At 56.1% G+C, this 20216-nt stretch overlaps 1 protein-coding gene across 2 annotated transcripts; it reads right to left on the reverse strand.

The window, feature by feature from the left end:
* Positions 1 to 66: 66 nt before the first annotated feature.
* ZNRF1 (zinc and ring finger 1) lies at positions 67 to 20043 on the reverse strand. Of its 2 annotated transcripts, none has more exons than XM_058034387.1 (5): positions 19400 to 20043; positions 2442 to 2537; positions 1713 to 1818; positions 1529 to 1619; positions 67 to 1147 (listed from the first exon to the last, which is right to left on the reverse strand). In XM_058034387.1, exons 1-4 carry the CDS (start codon positions 19842 to 19844, stop codon positions 1562 to 1564), a joined length of 705 nt encoding a protein of 234 aa, XP_057890370.1. In that variant the 5' UTR covers positions 19845 to 20043; the 3' UTR covers positions 67 to 1147; positions 1529 to 1561. The 2 variants fall into 2 exon arrangements, with proteins under 2 accessions (XP_057890370.1, XP_057890369.1); XM_058034386.1 differs by having other exon boundaries at positions 67 to 1380.
* Between the last annotated feature and the right edge of the window lie 173 nt (positions 20044 to 20216).

Genomic DNA, 20216 nt, shown 5'->3' on the forward strand with positions numbered 1-20216 from the left:
CTGGCATGGTTGGGGGGCTCCAGCACCCCACTGGCATCATCTGCTTCACCAAGAAAGCCAGTGAAATAAAATAACAGTGAATGTTTTATTGAACATTGTTTTAATACCATATCAAAACACCTTGACTAATGAAGGAAGCTCCCCCCAAGCTCTGAACTCTTTTTTTCCCCCGTTTTTTTTTTTTAATATATAAATACAGAAAGGTTTCCCGCAGGGGCACGGCCACCGGCAGGGGAGGTCTCACCAACGAAAACGCGCCCGCCGCGCCAGGAGGGGACGGGGATGGGCGAGGGGGTCACTGCCATGAAATGACACCGTCTTGGCACCTCCAGCAAAGCCACCCCTGCGACTCGGGGAGGCTGGGAGCATCCAGGGGGCCGCTGGGGCCTTCCCCATACCCTCCTCAAAAGGGTCCAACTCAAAGCCGATGGAAAAGAAAAGGGGAGGCAGTTTTGGCAAGAGGAGCCCGGCGAGGGGGCACAGGAGGGGCGGCGGGGATGCTGCAGCTCTCCAGTCTCTGAGTGGTTATAGCTGAGTTAAAGAGTGACCAGTCTGTAAACATCACCGGGGCAGGGAAGCTCAAATTGAAGAACACGCCAGTCAACACGAAGCTTCAGTTGTGGTTTGTTGTTTGTTTTTTTTTTTTTGTCCGTTTTCTCTTTTTTTCTTCTTTTTTTTTATCCTTTTTTTCCTTTTTTTTTCTCATTGTAAACACTTCAAAGACGGACCCCTGCGAGTCAGCAGGGGGGAGCAGTGTCCCCGTTCCCGGCGTGGGGCAGAGTCCCCATCTCAACGCTGCCGGGGCCCGGGGTGGAGATCTCCAAAAGGGAGATAGGAGAGAGGAGGAATTTCCCGTTTAGTCAGTGCAAAAAAACCGAGCAGAGCCCCCGGGCGAGTCCGGGTGGGAGGCGGGGGGTTGCCGGTGAGAAATGCCGCGTGCTCCGTTTGGCCGGCTGTCCCCCGGCAGCTTTCCCCGTTCGGTTCGGGGACAAAAGCCAAACATCATGGCAGGGTTTCGGCCGAGGGCGTCCCCGGGGCCTCCCTGGCAGGCAGAGCTCTCCTGGTGACCAGCGGCTGTGGAGGGGAGAGCAGGTCGCTCCGCTTTTCTCACACTGTCGTCTCCTGGATGTTTCTTTTTGTTTTAAGTCTTTTAAATTAAAATAAAAAAAACAAAAAAAAACCAAAAAACAAAACAAAAAGCAGAAAAACAACAGAACAAATAAAAAGAATAAAATAAAATAAAAACTGCGCCGTTGTCCCAAGTGGATTCAAGTTTCTGGGTTTTATTTTTGTCTTCTCGAGGAATTTAAAGTCAGCCCAAAACTCCAGGCGGGGCAGGGGGGACGGGGAGAGGAGGTACAGCAGGTATAGCAAGGTGCCCTGCAAAGGCAGAGAGAGACCGTCCCGGGTGAGGAGCAGGAGCCCTGGCTGTCACGTCCCACCCTGTCCCACCCTGTCCTCCACTTCCAGCCCTGGATTTAAAGCCACCATGGGAATGTCCCTTCTGAGCAGCCCACCACAGGCTCACCTTAGAGAGAAGTCAGCAAGCACGCTCGGCGGGTCAATCAGAAGGATGCTCTGGGCAAGATCTGTTCACTTCAAACCACGAGTCTATACAGCTGCAAGAGGAGAGCGTGTTACCAGCATGCTGCTGAGCCTCAGGTGTGCCTGCCTGTCCCCTTGCCACCCGCCTGGCTGTCCCCTCATGGTACCTTTTGTGATAAATGCAGAGGCAGGGCAGCCTGGCTATCGTGTCCCCCTGCAGCAGCTCCTCCAGGCAGATCACGCACTCGCCGGCGTCCTTGGTCAGCACGTCATCTGGGAGGGGAGGACAGGGCAGCAGTGAGACAGGGACCACCAGAGCACTCCCCTCCCTGGGATGGAGCAGAGCCCAGGGTCACTGCTGCGGGGGCAGCGGGGATGGGGTGGAACGGCAACAGTGCTGGGAAACACTGGCAGGAGGCTCCTGTGGAGGGCATGGGTCTGGGGCATCTGGAGTGAACACAACCCTTATCCTGGCTTCCAAAAATCACCAGCCAGTGGGGGGTGAGCACCACTCCCACACTAGAGTCAGGAGAGAGGTGGGAGACGCCGGAGCTGGAGCTTGCAGCCCAGTGCTCAAGGCCAGCAAGGAGGGGAGGAAGGCAGTGACCCTTTGGGGGACAGCCCAGGAGGACACGTGCCAGCAGAGCTCCCTCTGGCACCACGGGGAGGGGAGGGGGCCCCCTCGGGGTAGGGGGCTGTTACAAAGGAGCCTGAAAGCAAAAGGAGCAAGGCTTGAGCCATGACAGGGGAGCAGAGTGGAGCAGCACCATCCTGCCAGAGCACAGCCCCCTTGGGAAGCCCAGCCAAGCCGCCTGCCCGCAGCAAAGGGCTCTTCAGCCACCCGGAGCCTCCCAGGGTGGCAGGACGCCGTGTCCCCCACACAGCCTGGCCCTTACCGTTGTAGGAGAGGCGAGGTTTGCTCAGACACATGATAAAGTGCATTTCCATCTCGTCAGAAGCCACAGATTTGGAGCAAATGGGGCACTTGAAACCTGGAAGGAGAGCAGAGAGACGAGCCCTTAGCGAGGGCAGCAGGAGTCATCCACCCTGCATCCCGGGGAATCCCTGGGGCCATGAGGGGCACGGCAGTGGGCAGCCCCTCACCTGCTGCCTGCATGGTGACCCTCACCCCACACAGCACCCGCTGGGCACCCGCTCATCCTGCGCCAGCCACCACCAGCTGCCAGCGTGGGGACAGCCACCCAACAGGGACAGCCGCCGAGCCGGCGCGCTGGCCGTCCCTGTGCCCGCCGCGCAGAGGGCACGGACAGCATGCCAAGGCACTGCACACGTGGCCATCAGCTGCTGCCAGGCCTTAAAGGGCGAGCAGCAGCCTGGGGCACGCAGCACCGAGCCACTGGCAGTGCATGGGCACGTCCCTGTGCCTGGACAGCGCTGTCCCTGCTGCCAGAGCTCAGCACCACATGGCTAAGCCAGAAAAGCTGCAAGGAAGGAGTTTTTTCTAAGGCTGCAGCAATGGACTGGCAGATTGGAACCTCAAAGACAAATGGCTGCTTTGTCCAGCTTTTCACAGAAGTGAAGTGGGTGCTCACCCCTCTGATGCCAGGCTGCCTCCCCAGAAGCAGGGGGACACTGCAGGCTGATGAGCCAGCTTGACCTTGGCCCTGCCTGGTGATTTGGGCTCTTGGATGAAGCTGGATGGGATGCCCAGATCTGCTCTGTGACCTTGCTTGGGGTGCTGCAGGGTGTCACACCAGTGTCACACCTGCTCGAGCCATGCAGACCACCATGGCATCGCCCCCAGCTCCACTGAGCGAGGCTGTCCAAATGCAGTTTGCAAGCCCCAAACTCACAAGGAGCAGAACCCCAAGCAGCCCTGTAGGTCACCCCTCTGGGATCCCCTGCCCTTCCACTGCAGCCTGCTCAGGGCCACGAGGTTTGTCACTGCCCAGCAGAGCAGCGCAGCTCGAGCCGAACACGCGCGTGCCACCACCACGGGTTTGCACCAGAATATCCAGCAATTCCCTGCCTGCAGAGAGGGAGAGGGTAATTTAAGGATCTGCCTTCTAAAAGCAGATCAGGTTTGACTGCAATGCCGCTTAAGAGCTTTCTTCATATATATGCAAAGGCTGCTCAGGAATGAAAAGAAAAAGAATGTACACAAATTATCTAAGGATGAATCAGGTTCTTCTTTGCCACCATGCGGATGTGGACAGGGCATTTTTTCTTTTTTTTTTGCTTCTTGTAAGAGACAAAGTACAGGGTGGCTTTAAGGAGAGGCAGCTCGGACCTCTGCTGTGCAAACAGCCCCTGTAACTTCTCAACACTCCAGTGCTCATTAGCAGCAGTGATAAATACAGTTCACTTCCCAGGTCCTTGGATCCTGCCCCTCCAGAGTGTTGTTATTTCCCAGGAGGGTGCAGCAAGGATGAGCACTATGGATGGTATGGGATTGGCTCTAAAAGGACCTGCTAAAAGAAGAAGCCTCAAGCCCAGCAGTCCTCCAGTGGGGTGTCCTGCTGGCTGCAGCATTGCCACCCTGGGAGCAGATCCCTGCCCAGCCTGGCTGAGCCACAGGGTGCCTGCTCTGAGTCCAGCCCCAGCTGCACCAAGCCCCAGGCGATAGGGCAGTGCTGCAGCCAGGGCCTCGTGGGCAGCAGCACCGATCTGCCTCCTCCTCTCCAGCCTAATTTTACTCCTGACCGATTTATACCTTGTGGCAGCCGTGCCCATTAGCTGAAGTCGTTGGTTTTTTCCTCCTCCCAAGTGTTTACCCGCCCAGTGTATTTATAGCGTGGGTAGCTCAGATGGCCTCCCAGGCTGCCTGCTGCGAGACCCAGCCGGCCTCCCCTTGCCAGACACCCTCCCGGTGCCCCTCTCCCCTGGCAGCCCGCCTGCTCCGGCCCTGTCCCCGCCTGAACTGCTCCAGCCTGGCACGGAGGGGCTGCCAGCGCCACCGGCACCGGTCCTGCCGGGAGCTCTGGGCTCTGCTTCCAGCAGCACCTCCCTGGAACGGCTGCGAAGGGCTCCCTTTGGGAAAGGCATTTTGTCTGCAACCTCTGTGGCAGGGCACGGCGTTTGTAGAGGTTCAGTACTGTTCCCTGAGCTGTGTGTGGGCAGACCTCGTTTCCTCTGGTCCCCCCTTTTCTGTGCCAATGTGTTATTTTAATCAGCTGTCCCAGATCTGCCAGCTCCGGCAGCACCCGAAGGGATCCTATGAGACGTGCAACCAATGTAAAGGGAAAAGGCCCCAGATGAAACTGCCTGGGCTGTGGCTGCCAGGGCATGGCTGCCAGCAAAGCAGCAGGGCCAGGCAACGAGCAGGGTCCTCTGCAGGCTCAGTGAGCGGCTGTTGCTGTATCTCCAGGCCTATTTGCTAGCTGGGATAGCTTTAGCACGGTTATAAATAGCTGGCATGAACACTCCTCATGCTCCTCACCGCTCCCTGGGCAGCTGGCTGGGGCACCAGGACTCCTGACACCGCCACAGCCCTGTGGCAAGGACGTGGGGACATCGGGCAGACAGAGGGGCCCAGGCTTAAGCCCCAGCACGTATGTGGCATCCTCCAGCCAGACAGGTCTGGGGGCTGAGCCAAGTGCAGAAGCACACACACACTTTTGTGGCTCTGCATTTCACAAGATGGAGGGGGGAAAAAAAGGAAAGATGAATAGGCAGTTCATAAATTCCCAAGTTTGAGCAGGAGAGAGGAGCTGGTGTGGAAAGGCCCCCAGGGCGGGGGGCTGCCCTGCACCCCAGCTTTGGGCACAAATACTTGACATTGCAAAAGCAACTGCTCGTGTTTCCCTCCATGGCAGGCACAGGAGCCCAGCACCAGAGGGAAAGGGGAGGCAGAGGTGAACTCCCCACCCCTCCTCCAGGTCACCTTTGGGTGAAGGTGACAGGCAGAGAAGCAGTGAGGCCAGGGACAGCCAGCGCCAGGCAGCAGCAGGCACCAAGCCCGGTGCCTTGGAACATCCCTTCACAGCTCAGGCAGGAGCCTGTCCTGAGGATGAAAGAGCTGCTCTCCACATGGCCAGCCCCCTCCAGGCCATGGTATTTTCCACATTCCCCGAAATCCCCGTTAATTTATCCTGCCTAAGCTGCCAGCCGGAGCAACGCAGGAGATTACATTTTGACAGCTGCTCATGGAAAATTCAGCTCCCTCCCTCCTCCTCAAGCCCTTTATGTCCTCCTCCCACATGCCTTAAAAAAAAAAAAGAGAGGAAGGGCCCAGCTATTCCTCCTTGCCTGGGCCTCCCACACCCATGGGGAGGCCCGGGGGTTGCTCCAGGGAAAGGCCATGGACACTTCCCCCCTCCCAAGGCATCTGGTGCAGCTGGTGATGCTCCTGCCCACGGCACATTAAACCTGAAGCTGGCACTGTCACCTCATGCAGAAATGTGTGGGCAGGTAGCAGCTCCCAACAACAGCAAGTGAAGAAGAGGAGGGTGCTGCAGGAAGGGGGCTGGCTTGGAAAGGCAGGTTCAGGTCGAGACCCGGCCTCTTGTACCTTGCAGGAGACTTTGAGAAAGCCAAGGGCTTTGCAGGGCTGTGAGACAGGCTGGCAGGTGATCTAATCTCTCCAATGGCCTGGTCTAGAAACCAGGAGCAAGTGGCACTGGTGCTCTCCAGAGGCTGCTACCCTCTGAGTATTTTTAGGAAGGTTACATGGTTAATTTTAGAGAGTCGGGCACAGCAGAGCTGGGAACCTCTGAAAATCTCCACCCCGTGCTATGAATGCTGAAAATGTGGTTAACCCTCACAGTGCCAAAAGCACAGTCACAGAACTGCAAGGATTTTAGTGATGGTGGCAGGATCCAGACACCTTTCCAACTAATTTCTAAGTATCACAAACAGAGCTGATTCTAGAGCTGGGATAGGAAATTCACTCCTGCCTACTGAGCAGTACAACAGGGTGAACCACACTGTGTCCTGAGATTAGAAGTGGCTGCTCCCTTTGGGGGAGTGAGACCACGTCCACAGGAGCTGCCAGCCTGTCCCAGATGCAGGGAGAGGCATGTGCCATGTTTGCCTTCACCTGCCAAACCCTCCTCCTGCTGGGGGTGCCTCCAGGCAGATTGCCTACAGGCCGTGGTGCCATCAGGAGCAGCCCTGGCAGGAGGGCACCGTGGCTCTGTCACTGGCAGGTGGCTGACATGGAGAGCAGCAGCTTTCCACTGCACAGCACCTCCAGCAGTGGGAGGAGAACACCAGTGGGGATGATGTGCCCTGAAGGCAGCAGGAAGCAGCAGCCCAGGCACAACAGCCCACACAGCATTCACCAACTGGATCCTGGTTGCCCAGTCTCCCACTGCTGCCATGGGATAAACCAGGAGCCCTGGGAGTGAAGGCAGCAACACAAACTCCCCAAAATGTGCCTGACCCAGGAGGGATCCCTTCCCTGGTGCCCAGCACCCCACAGGACACCTGGAGAGCCAGGGAGCTTGGGTAAGCTCCAGGCTGCCTGGAGCTTGGAAGATTTGGAAACCTCAGCTGCACAGCCCATCTCCATGTCTCCAGAGAGCATCCTGGGCTCTCAGCCAAGGGAGCTGGCTTAGACCAGGTGAGGAAGCATCCAAATATGAGATACAACCAGGGAATATTTGGCCCAAGCATGGAGTCCTGGTGCCTCCTCCTTGCTGAGTAAACCATGAGCATCCCACCTTCCACCAGGCTTCCCTAACACTGCCAGCTGAACCAGCAGCATGTGGAAGCTGGAACACATGGATTCATCTTGAAACAACTTAGACTAAGGACTGAGGAGGAGGGAAAGACTGAAGGACTTTCAGTCCAAAGCATGTGGGATTGGGTGAGGCAAAGGGGTTCCAAGTCCTCCCCTTCCTTTACCCCTTGAGGACTCCAGCACAGCCACAGGAGGGAAGAAAGGATCAGGGAGGAGTTATCCTCTATGTTAGCCAAGTAAAGGAAATCTGAAGAGCCAAACCCAAATCCCTTTGGGTTTAAAGCGGCCTCATTTTTTTAAAGTGATGGTCACAGAGCAGCACATTGGAGATGGCACAGGGATGCACAGAGCACCTCCCCAGCACTGGGGCACAGCAGGGACTGGCAGCTGAGCACTCCATGAGTGTCCCCTGATGAGTGGAAGCACCATGGAAGTGATGCTCTGCCAGCCTCAGCCATGCAGGAGGCAGCACCAAGTGCCTGCAGGCCAGGGCACTCTGCAGAACCAGCCAGGATCCACCTCCCCTGCAGAAGGAATTGGCATCAGCTGTAGGGGCAGAGGCAGGAGCCAAGGCCCAAGGCAGCCCTGCTGCCCCAGCACTGGGTGAGCTCCCCCATGCTGGGCTATTGTGCAGCACAAGGGCTGACACGAGCAGGGACACGTAGGCAGGAAGGAGTAAAGCACTTAAGCTGCCTCATTTGCCAGCTTTGAAAAGGGAGCGTCCTTCCTCCTCATTCAAGGCTGCAGAGAGGCTGGAGAGCACAAAAGATGGGCCCAGGGTGGAAATAAGATATCACACCTTCCTGGGGGTGGAAGGAGGCAGGGCTGGGGGATGCCAGTGAACCAGCTCCAGATCATCAGCCAAGCAGGGGATGTGGCTTGGAAAGAAACTCAACCATTTGGATGGCACATCTCTGGATGGCAGTGCTTGGAACGAAACTCAACCATTTCTGCTGCCTTGGCAGAGGGATGGTCTTGCTCCATTCCCATCCCACCCCACCACTTCCCTGCTGATTGAGTCAGCTCAGCTTGCTGGGAAGGGAGAAAAGAAATGTTTGTAATATGAAAGCAGCACCCCAAAAAGAAGCTACTTCAGTGCAAGGCCAGGTTTTCCAAGGTCTAGGAAAAGCTGTTCCTGATGTGCAAAGGCCACACGTGGCAGCTGTCTGCTGTCAGGTCAGCCACACACCAGCCAAGGGGGGCAGGGATGTGCCATGGAACACCAGGCTGGCCAAGGGCAGCACAATCCTAATGCTCCAGGCATTGTGCTTTGGAGACACCTCTGTCCACTCCCACCTGACTCAAGCCACAGAGATGTAGCAGCAGGGACATGGCATTAGTGCTTCAGGTGGGATGTAGGGAAATCACTGGGGTCAGAGAGATGCAGGACACAGAGCAGAGGGGCTGGGTGACACATCACAGAAACCCAGTGCTAGCTTGCAGCAAGCTAGGAGGCAAAGCTATTTCTTTTTTAGCCAGTTGGGTTCTTATGGAGGTGGTGGGGGAGGATGGGAAGAAGGAGAACAGATTGCAATTCTGGGGCTGAGGAAAGCTGGAGAGTTGCAAAGGAGCAGAGACACAGGAGAGGGAACCCCACAGGAATATTTGCTCCAGAGCACCCAAAGCTATTGATTCTCAGAAGATGGACACACCAAAGCCTTACAAAACAAAGAGGCCTGGTTATATGGTCACTGGATGTCCAGACACCAAATACTCTCCTTGCCTGACACTGTTTGAATGGTGACCCTTTCATGGTTGCAATGGCAATTTTTGAACAGAAGTACCTAAGCTAAAGACAGAGATCATCTCCCTCATATAGCTCAGGCTATACCGCAGGATCAGTTCCCCCAGTCTGGATGAAAAAGGCAACTTCTCAGGGTCACCCTGTCTTCTGGCAAGTCCTAGTTTACTGCAGAAACACTCCCCCAGCTGCTGGGAACAAGTTTCATAAGTATGTGTAGCCCAAAGCTAATTTTAGCACCCCAGAGAAGAGCAAAGTTAAGCAGAGGGGTCCTGGGTGATAGCCCAGCAAAGGCATTAACACCTCCAACTCCTGCTGTCGGGCTGCAGGGCTCACATTTACCAAGTTACAACCTGCCCAGGGCTCCTGCTAGTCACAAAACAGCTCTGGGGCCATGGCATGGCTCAGGAGAACTGCAGGGATGCTCTGGTGCTGCCTCCACGCCTCTCAAGGGACGCTCAGGTGCTCAAATCCACTGCCCAGAGCGGACAAGGATCCTGCAGGCACACCAGGGAATCTCCAAAGGGTTTGCCTGAGTGCCTGCTTTTTTCCTCCCACGTGTTTCTCACAGGAAGGAGGAGGCCCAGCCAAGGCCCTGCTGAGGGCAGCAATCATTGGCAAGATGCACAGAGCCAGCAGGGTGTGAGGGCTCCCAGGTGCTGAAATGAAGGAGCTCTCTGGCAGCACACTGGGACGCAGCAATTTGGAAACCAGAGCAGGAAGGGGCAGAATGTGGCACTTTGGCTTGGCAGGGCTGGGAGGGAGCAGCAAGGCAGTGTCACGTGGGGACTGTGGGGTGAGTCATTTCTGACTAAGACATCCGCTGGGGAGGCACCCACGGAGTCCCCAGCGCCAGGCTCCAGCACTGAGGAGCTGCCAGAGGAATTCCCGCTTTTGGAAAGGTTGAAACACCAAAGGCTGACCTGAGCCACTCCCAAACCCAGCTGGATCTGACTCCACAGGGTGATTTGCTTCCTGACCCCTGGGTTTTCCCAAAGTACAAAACTTGTGCTCTGATGCTGCTGAGGTTCATCATGCCTCATCTTCAGATGATCTCGTGGGAGGATGATGGGACACTCCAGAGGCACATGATGACATGCCCTGGCTTTGTGATGCTGGGACTATGGCCAAGTTTGGGATCACCTTCCTGCCAGGGGTGATCCCAAACAGCTCCTGGGACACCTCCTCCCCAGGCATTCCACAGCAGCACTGCATAAAGAGCACCATGGAGGGTGTCTTTGTGCCTGGGCCATGGTGGCAGGATCACTGAGGCAACTGCTGTCCATCAGTGCAACATCCCCCAACCCTTGGGGTGCATGAAAAGAATGACACATTGCTTTTTTGGGGTGGAGAAAGGGCAATTTTTATGTAGTGGGCAGCAATCAGAGCATAAAAGACACACAGAGCTGCACCCACCCACAAGAGTGCGTGGCTATGGAACACTTGTGGACAGTTCACAGTGGTTATTTCTGCAGAAAGACAAAAAAAAATGGAAATTTTTCCACTACTGAAAAAAAAAAAATCTTAGTGAGGAGCTTGCTGCAGAGGAAGCCCTGACCTCACCTGCCCCTCACATGGAGGAAGGGCTGCATGGCACAGAGCATCTCCCTGCTCCCCAGGAGAGGCTGTGATTGCTGAGGGACACCCAGTGAATGCCCCAGGCTACCAGGACAGCAGCAAGGGGAAAGAGCAGCTGCAAAGCTGAGGGTGATCACCCTTGTCTGTTGTACTCGGTGCAGAAGGGGAGGGATTCTCCACAGCACCCAGACAGGCAGCATGAGCACTGCTTTGACAGCCAAAGGCCAGGGATTTGGGAGGGAAATCTATGTTGAGGATGGGGATACACCACTCCAGAGCTTCCCAGCTGCCTTTGGAGCATGGAGGAGGCTGGCAGACAGAGCCAGCTTTCTGCAGCCCTCCAAACACAAAGCACAGCATCTCAGACGAACGGGCAGGGTCTGCCCACGCTGGATCCTGCTGGAGGGGGCAGGAGGGGCTGCACACTGTGCCACAGGCAAGAATAACCCTGCCCAGGTGCCCCACCTTCTCTGTCCTTTTGCTTCAACAATGTGCCAACCTCCAACATGAAAAGGGCTCCTTCTGAGGAAGGAGACAGTGGGGCTGCAGGTGACAAAAATCCCAGACAGCTGTGGGGTATGAAGCTCTCTCTTCCCCATCACAAAAGGCAACAGCCAGAGGAGCTGAGTGTAACCCCACTTCCAGAGCCAGGCAGGGCCTTGTGAAGCAGCATCTTCCCATGAAACATTCACCCAGGACGGGGTGCAGGGTGCCACCTGCTTTGCACCTGTCTACAGGGAGCAAAAAGAAATCAAAGGCATCTAAAAAACCCTCAGAAGGGTAAGATCCAGGCAAATAGCAGACTTCAAGGGCTGTGAAATCAGGCACAATAAATAAGCAAATGGACATTAGTTTCAAAGCAGCAAGATCTGACTGGGGATGAGCTGAAATGCCAAGGCAGCCAAGGCAGGGTGCTCAGCCTCAGCCTGTCCTGCTCAGCACCAGCTTACCAGAGGTTTGGCTCCAAAACTCATCTCAGCCCAGAGTGACTTGACCTCCCTGCAGACAATAACTTGGGCATCTGCCTAGAGCCAACCTCACCTCCTTTTCCCTGGCTACACATGTCCAGGCCTTGGATGCATGGATTGAAAGCGGATCTAATTCCCCTGCAGCACTTCTGATGAAGTGCAGCTCCATCACCTTGTAGGAAGAGCTCCCAAATGAATTACTGCAATTACCCCAGCTGCAGGAGAAACTGCAGCTTTTCCCCTCACTGGTGACAAAGGCTTCTCCAAAAAACAATCCCTCAAATGCTCACCACCCCAAGCTGTAATGCAACCATCCAGGATGTGAAGAGCAGAGCCCCTGGCACCACTCTCAAATCACTGAGCTGTGATCAGAGAAACTCAGAGCCATGGTGAAAGCCAGGGGGAGAAAAAAGAAGGCAAGGCAGCTTTCAAGGCAGCAACAGGCAAAAAGACACAGAGGACATAGAAATGCCAGTGGCCTCATCCTGGAAGGACATAAAATGCTGGGCAGGGACATGGGACAGGGTCAGCATCACTGAGTTCTCCTGCCTGACTGCTGCTTTCCCCTCTTGTGTTGCAGGCAGCTGGCCTCTAAAAATACCCACTGTTGTCACGCTGTCCTGCCTGCTTGGGCCAGGAAACTGCTCTGAGCAGCTTTCAGTTCCATTCTTCATCTGCACTGCTGTGCTTCCCTCGCCAGGATCTGTCCCAGCCCCTCTCCTGTGCCTGGCAGGTGACAGTCTCTCTGGATCTGTGGCCATAACTTGACATAAACTCAATTAACCAAGGGTGCTAACAGGGAATATACAACCCTGGGAAATTTTTGCTAGGGTTGCTGAAACTAGCAAAAAGGTAAATATTTCTACAGCATGTCTCTGCTTCTCTACAAAACACCACAAGACTGTTCCAAGGCTCACAGTCTAATTTCATGCCACTGATGGGAACCCCACAGCTACATGAGTGTGCACGAGCACAGGGAGTCACAAATTTCCCAAACTCGTTGAGCCCATGACACCAGCAGGGTCAGCCTGGTGCTGATGCTGGCCAGCTCTGGCCTATAGGGAAGGAGGGGAGAGAAGGGTCAGCTTCACCTCAGAGGTGCAGCACAGCCTCTGCAATGGTGAGGTCCATCCCCAGTGGCAAAACACACCCTGGATGAACACCCTCAGCTGCCCACAGACCCACACTGGGTCTGAGTGATGCATCTGCTTGGGTTCAGCTGGTGGCACATGGCACAAACCTGGAAGCACAGGGGCCTCAGCGGGGAACACCAATGTATCCAACCCCTGCCAGCAGCACAGAAATCAGCCATGAAGATCTGCCTGCTGCTTCTCTGGCCTCTCCTTCCACCTTCCTCAAATCCCAGATTTCTAGGGACCTGCAGCGGGCTGGAAAGTTAAACCATGACAAGGGAGAAGCAGAGCCTGTCCCCCAGCACAGGCACTGCCCTCCCATGGCTGCAGCCCAGCAGGGCAGGAAACCTGCCAGCAGCGGGCTCTGCCCACGGAAACGCTGTGCAGCAGCACGACAAGAGGCCCCAGGCAGCAGAGCTTCCTGAAGCTGCACCTCCAGCAGCCTCCCATCACAAAGCACTCAGCAAAAGCATTCAGGCACACAGCACCTGCAAGGGACAGCAGGAGCACCCCTGGGGGGACTCAAGCCCCCAGTGGGTTCACCCCCATTTGAAACCTGCCTGGTGGAACTGGTGCAGAGAGGACATTTAAGGGCAGCTTTAACCAGTCTTGCTCTATCTGAAATTAAAAAATTGGTGTCCCTACAGGGGTAGGCTTGTTGTACCCTGATGTACAGCCAGGCCAAAGCAGGTGGGCAAAGTGCTCTGCATCAGGGCCTGCTGCTTTACAGCATCACTTGGCTGCTCATGTACATCACTCCCAAGCCCTTGTGATTTCAGTTTTCAAGGGAACCAGGAGAAAGCCAGGTCACATTTACTCAAAACCAAGTACTCAGCACATCTGGGGTTTTGGTGTACCAGCGGCAGATGCCACAAAATGCACCTCGTGGTTGCCCACCATCTGCTTGGGACACCACAAGACTGGTCCCTGCAAAGGGAATTTATCTGGAGAGCCCTTTGCTGCCTGTCTGATATGTCACATGAGATATTACATCGGAGGGGGAAAGAAAAAAAGCTTCTTTTTTTCTCCTCCTCCAAAGTGGGCTTTTCTCCCTCCCTGCGCTTCTCTTGAAATTAATTTTCAGCATTTAGCAGCATTTTCCCATGACTCTGTGCGGCTGCCTTGGCCAGGTGCCAGCCTGATACTGCTCCTCCACCAAAGATGTCTGTATCTGATTGATCCTCCGGCCAGTGAACGGGAGAGAGAGGAGAGAGAAGCCTTAATAGCACATTAATAAATAAGAGAAGCCTTTACGGTTATTCCAGTCACCGGAACAAACATCTCAGCAAAACAAACCAGCATGGGATAAACTTACGTCACAGGCTGGGAAGACAATCCTGGCTGGGAAGTGGGTCAGCCCAGGAGCACGAGAGCATCATCCTCAGCATCTCTACAAGATACATGAGTGCAAGAGGGAGAGGGCACCCAGCTACCCTGTGCTGATTTATGCACAGGTCTATAGAGCAGAGAGCACAGTTAATGTGCACAGGAATTGGTGCCTCGCTCCTGAGGGAAGCAGCTGGGATTTCAGAGGGCACCGGGGAGGCAAAGGCAGAGCAGAGACAGCCTGAGCTTGCTCTCACTGGAGCCTGAAGATAACTGCTGCCACCGCCGGCCCCGCACGCACCACGCCAGCATTGACGCACTCCAACTTCAGCTCCAGCCTGGGTGTGCACTAAAGTGCCTCTGAGCCTCCCATCTTCAGGTGTTCAGCACTGTGATTTTCCAAGGCAGCCTCTGCCTCTTCCCCCCGTCTCAGGTGGATGGTGCCCAGCTGGCTCAGCGAAGGCAGAAGCACAAACACATCCTCTCCAGACCTGGAGAGCCCAAGAGCTGAACACCACCACTGTGGGGAGTCACCAGGACTGTTTCTGCACCCACTACCCAAATGATCCACAGGTCCGGCAGTGATGCAGGTGCACCAAACCCACAAAAAGATGTTTTAAGAACAGTAATCTTTGGAAATTTCCACTAGCAAAAATAGATTCAGAATGGCAAGTTCGTGCAGACCTTGGGGTGCCCTTCCCCTGGCCCAGCTCCTGGAAATGGGGAGGGAGGTACATATTATGTCTGCATGTTGAAACATAGATTCAGTTGGAAGGGAACCACAAGGATCATCAAGTCCAGCTCCTGGCCCTGAACAGCACAACCCCAAGAATCACACCATGTGCCTGAGAGCCTTGTCCAAATACTTTCTGAGCTCTGTCAGATTTGGTGCTGCAATCACTTCGCTAGGGAATCTCCCATTGCCCAACCACACTTTGGGGAAAAACCTTTTCCTAACATCCTGTGTAAACCTCCCTTAGCACAGCTCCATGATGCTCCCTTGGATCCTGCCAGTGGTCACAGAGAGCAGAGATCGGTGCTGACCCTGCACTGTCCCTCCTGTGGAAGCTGCAGCCCACCGTGAGCTCTGCCCTCAGTCTCTTCTCCAGGCAGAACAAGCCAGGTGACCTCAGCTGCTCCTCATATGGCTTCCCCTTTAGACCCTTCACCATCTTCATGTCCCACCTCTGGATGCCCTCTCACAGCTTTATATCCTTGTATTGTGGTACCTAAATCTGCACACCAGACCTGAGGCGAGGCCACAGCAGTGCAGAGCAGGACAAGCACCTCCCTTGAGCAGCTGGCAGTGCTGTGCCTGACACACCATGGGACACAGTGGGCCCATGTTAGCTCCCAGAACACACTGGTGACACTGGTGGCACGACAGTCAGGGCTGAGAGCAGCTGAGCAGCAAGCTACAATTCAGCCTTCTCATTCTGGTGGAGACTTCAATAGCAGGACTTTCTGAAGAGCAAGGATTGCCAGGCACCAGCGAGAAAAGGCTCAGGACTCAAAGCTGTGGGAGCACAGCAAGGGTTCACCACAGACAGGCCTGTTCCCAGCTTGCAGAGACTGGAGCAGCCCCACACAGGAGTGCACACACACCTTGAGCTCACCCTCCAACAAACAAGCCCTATTTCCCACCCTGCTACTCTGGAGCCAGACTGAAGAGCACTTCCAGCCTTTTTTGCTCTCAAACTGTGCCTGGAGAAGGACTCAGCCCAGCACCCTGGCTGCCATCTCTGCACTAAAATCCCTCCCATCTTCCTCAGGCTGGGGCCTCATGCTCCAGAAAGTGCCGCTGAGAGAACACAGTAGCTCCTTTGGCAAAGAAAGCCTCCTGACACTGGTGCTACCAACATCCAGGACAAACAGGTTGCTTTGTCAGTGCACAGCAAGCCTGTGACACTCCTGGTGGTACTGCACAGGAGGATAAGCGAGGCGTTTCCTTGGGCTAGCCAGCAGACAAGGAGATATGGATTTATTAGAGCTTCACTCAAGGGCTTTGGGTGATGAGTGGGATTTCCAGATAAACTTTAAGCTACTTACAGCCTCTGCAAACTCCCTTAGATCCTCTGATGAACAACATGAGAGACACTGAGAGAACCACACAAAGCTGGAGACATGCAGCACTAAACCACACATCTCCCTTTTCTCCCTTCTTCTCACTATCCTTGGCTTTACTGAGAACTCTTAAATAGTCATAAACCTACAGAGGCAGGGTCAAGTGCTACAGGCAAATTCCAAAGTTGTGCAAGACGTGTCTTTTCCACTCATGGAGGTCAAGAAGTAGATCTCAGAAACCCTGGGCAGACAGGGAAATGCCAGAGCAGTTTTGGGTGGTGCTAGAACAGTTACATTGCTTGTGTAAGGCAGGCACGCCTTGGGAAAATCCCCATCAGGAATCAGGACTCACCCACACAGGTGCTGTCCACTCAAAGGAAGGGGCAAGCTCCACCATGATGTCAGAGCTCCTTGCCCACCCCGTTTGGAAGATATATGCAGGCTTCACTGTTCACAAGAGCAGCAGCTCTCCTGCCCTCATCCTGGGACAGGCCAGAGGCCATCAGCATCTCACTGCTCCTCCAACTCAGGCATCCCAGCAGCCACAGTGGAGCCCAGAGGGAATCAGCAGTGGGCTCTTCTCACTGGCCAGCCCCATGCACAGCGCCTTACAGTGATGCTGCAGCATTCACTGGCTTTGGGGACCACTTTGCAACCTCCCTCTGTACAATCCTCAGCACAATCCTCCTCTCTTCCTCCCCAGGCACACCTAGCTCTTCTGCAGGCCTTCAGCTGCAGAGAGGGGAAGGAGGGACACCAAGCAGGGAAGAGAGCTCAGCCTGCCCCAGCTCACTCCTCAGGGTCCCTGCTGAGGGGCCTGATGAGCCATGAAGCAGCACAGAAACTCTGCATGGCAGACATAGGAAGCAGCGAGGCGCCAAGACTATCTGTGTGCTCCCGTTATCACAGGCACGCTGCTGCAACAACAGCACCTTATCACTGCCCTCGAGTCGGAGCTCCTCCCTGTCCCACTGAGGACTCCACAGAGCTCAGCTTGCACTTTGAGCTCCCAGCTCATCTCCCAAACCCAAGTGCTCCCTGAAAAACGTGAATGCAAGAGAACAGCACCATCCAGGTCTCCAGACAGGGGCAGGCAGGGCAAGAATCCACTCTCCAGCCCTGTTATCCACAGGGTTTGGGGGCTCCTCTCCTCTCCTCAGTAGCACAGCAGCTCAGGCAGATCCCAGGGATCCCAGGCCTCATGCTGAGTGGGTTTGGCACGTCGGCGGGTCCCCTCATCCCCACCCTCGAGCCATCCTCCAAGGGAGCAGGGACAGTCACGCGCAGCAATGTCAAAGCTCCTCTCCATTTACCAGAGCACTGCTGCTTCAGCACTTTCCAGTGGCTAATGGAGTGGCTCAGCACCACGAGAGGAGCAGGTCGATGGGGAGGCAGGGGGGAAGACACAAGTAGCTCCTGACTGCCCTGCTGGAGGTTAACCAGCTGCAACGGGAGATTAACAGGAATTTCAGCAATCTTGCGGTGGCTTACTTCCCCCCTTCCCTGCAGTCTCCAAATCCTTCATTAACTTCTTACGCTAAGAGAAGAAGAGTGCAAAAGTTAAATGAGCTCTGACAAGTTTCAAAAGGGTTTTTAAGCATACTCCACTCCTTTTGCTATTAATTAGCAACGAAGAACCACCACCGGGAGAGGCTCCGGTACAGAGTGAACAGCTCTCGCTGCTGCCCGTGCACGCCTCAGCTCAGCTCAAATGCTCTCAGAGGGCCCCAAAAGAGGCACCAGAGAAACCCAGTTCTTGCAGCACTTCCCACAGCTCACGCTGCAATCTTTCAAGGACACCGTGTTTAACTTCGCAGCACTGCACTAACTCACTCCAGTGCCTGGAAAACAGCTCACTCCATTTTGCAGCTGGTTTATTTTTCTGAGCAGGCTTTTGCCTCTCAGCATTGCAGTTTAAAATGTAACTGATACTCTCTGACCAACCACTGTGAGCTGCAGGGTGTTTCTGTAACGAGACCCTCCTCACTCGAGCACCAGGCATAGCAGAAGCCCCCCTGGCCCTCATTCCCACAGAGGCTTGTGGAATACCAGGAAGGATGCTGTGCCTTCATGTCTCTCTCTATGTTTAGAAACCAGAGCAGCAGCACAGTCTGTGCAAGGTCATGGAGCAAGAAAGTTTGCAGGAGCACTTGGTCTCAACTCTGGTGCCACATGCCAGCCCTCTCCATCTGCCAGGGAGCATGGCAAGTGCCTGGCTTATCCAGATCAATAGGAATCAGACCTGGGATGCAATGCAAGACACACAGCTTCCATCGAACAGAGAACAGCAGCCCCGGGAGACTGGGCAAAGCAAAAAAAAAAAAAAAAAAAAAAAAACCCTCAAGATTTTTTTCTTTTCCCAAGAAGTAGGAAAATGGGCCCCACGAGACTCTTCTTGCACTTTGTTCTTATCCACTGCTTCAGTGTCAGGCCTTCCTGAAAATGAGGCATTGTCCCAAGGCATATTATGAAATTCCCAGACCACGTCAGACAAGGAGAACACAGCATTTGCGAGGGGGACGGGTGGGAGAGAAATCCCAGACTATTCCAGGAAATACAAGGAGACATCCCTGAAATGACTTCCCCTCCAGCCAGGAGGGGAAGGGAGGACCTCCCACCTCGCTCCCTGTACCCAGCCAAAACTAGGTCAGTGACACAGCCCTGCTTGCAGGGAGAGCTCCTCTCCAGACCAGGACGCATGGAAGAGCCCAGCCAGGAGGGTGAAGGGGGTAACCTTGCCCCTTCCCACAGCCTGACACGTTTCCTGTAAGAGAGCCCAGCTGGCCTCCCAGCCCTGTCAGAGAGGCAGGCAGTTCCTCCTCTGCTTCCTCCTAAGCAGCACAACCCTGCCAGCTGGCTTGAAAGAGAAAACCCACTCTGGCCTTTCCCTGGCCCTTTATCAGACAAAACAAAGGAAAAAAAAAAAAAAAAAAAGATCCCCACACCTTGCTTTCAAAGGCTTTCTCTGCTTCTTTCCCAGTTTCTAAGGCTATGAATTGCTACACCCGACTGGCAGCCCTCACACACCTTCAGAAGAGACAAGGTGCTCAACCTGGTTGCAAACCCAAGGTCTTGAGCTACAGCACCCTCAAGGCCACCGTTCCCCAGGTCAAGGGGGGATGGGGTGGGGGTGCCACATCCACCGCTTCATATCCTAGAGCCGAAACACCTCCCTTCCAGAAAGCCTCCTCCCTTCACAACCCCTTCCCTCCCTTGACCTTGACACAGATGCCAGCTCCAGCATGCACCCACCCGTCTGTGCCAGGGAGGGGATGGGGACGAGGGTCCAAGAGGGGGTCAGCTCCCCCTTCCCGGCCGAACCGCGCCCACCGCCGCCCCCGAGCACCCACGGAGGGAGGGAGGGGAAGCCGGGGGAAGGCTCCGGGGAGCCGGCACTCACCGCTGTGCGAGCTGAACCACCGCGGTGCGATGTGAAGGGGCAGCGCGTCGGCCAGCGAGGCCCTGGCGCCCAGGTACAGCATCCCGTCTCTATGGTGACCGCCTCCCGTCTCCTGGAAACCGTTGCCATGGGCGTACGTGGAGTCGGAGCCCGGACCGCCGCCGCCGCCGCCCGGGGCCCGCTCGGCCTCCCCCGCCGCCCGTGCCGCCGCCGCGTACAGCCCGAAGGGGACGGCGCCGGCCGCCGCCGGGTCCATGCCCATGCCGGCCACCGAGCTGACGGAGCGGCTGCGCAGCCCCATCGCGCCGCCGCCGCCGCCCGCCCGGTAATGGCCGAAGGGGGGCGGCCCCCCCCCTCCTCCCGGCGGCGGCACGGCGCTGTCATCCGTCGACACCCCCGGGAAGGGGCCCCGCGAACGGGTCGCCGTGCTCTGCTTGCCCCCCATGTGGGCACCGCCGGGCCGGAGGGAGCCGAGCGACAGCCCCCCGCGGGGAACGGGGCCGCGCCGCCCCCGCTGGGAGGCGAGAGGGGGCGGAAGGAAGCGGGGGGGCGCGGGGAGCTACGGGCGAAAACCCATCCCCGCCCCAGGCATCCTCCCCCCGCCGGGCCCGCAGGGGCGAGGGCGCCCCGAGTCCGCCGCCGCCGCCGCCACCGCCGTCACCCCCGGCGGAGGCCGCCGAGGGCTCCGGGGCCGCGGAGCGGGGAGGGAGCGGCGGGGGAGGGGGGGGCTGGACGCCGGCAGGGTCGCTCCGCCCGCCTCGCTGGTGCCCGGGGCGCGGCCGGGAGCCGGGCGCGGATCAGCTGCGGCCCATGGGCG

This window comes from Melospiza georgiana, chromosome 14 (genome assembly GCF_028018845.1).
Source record: "Melospiza georgiana isolate bMelGeo1 chromosome 14, bMelGeo1.pri, whole genome shotgun sequence".
NCBI lineage: Eukaryota > Metazoa > Chordata > Aves > Passeriformes > Passerellidae > Melospiza > Melospiza georgiana.

What these genes read in the sequence shown, in the direction of transcription:
- ZNRF1 (XM_058034387.1), bottom strand. Translation starts at nt 19,844, where the DNA reads ATGGGGGGCAAGCAGAGCACGGCGACCCGTTCGCGGGGCCCCTTCCCG. An exon ending in GTGGTTCAGCTCGCACAGCG is followed by an intron (nt 2,538 to 19,399) that starts GTGAGTGCCGGC and finishes CTCTCCTTCCAG; the next exon opens with GTTTCAAGTGCCCCATTTGC. An exon ending in CTCTGCATTTATCACAAAAG is followed by an intron (nt 1,620 to 1,712) that starts GTACCATGAGGG and finishes CTCCTCTTGCAG; the next exon opens with CTGTATAGACTCGTGGTTTG.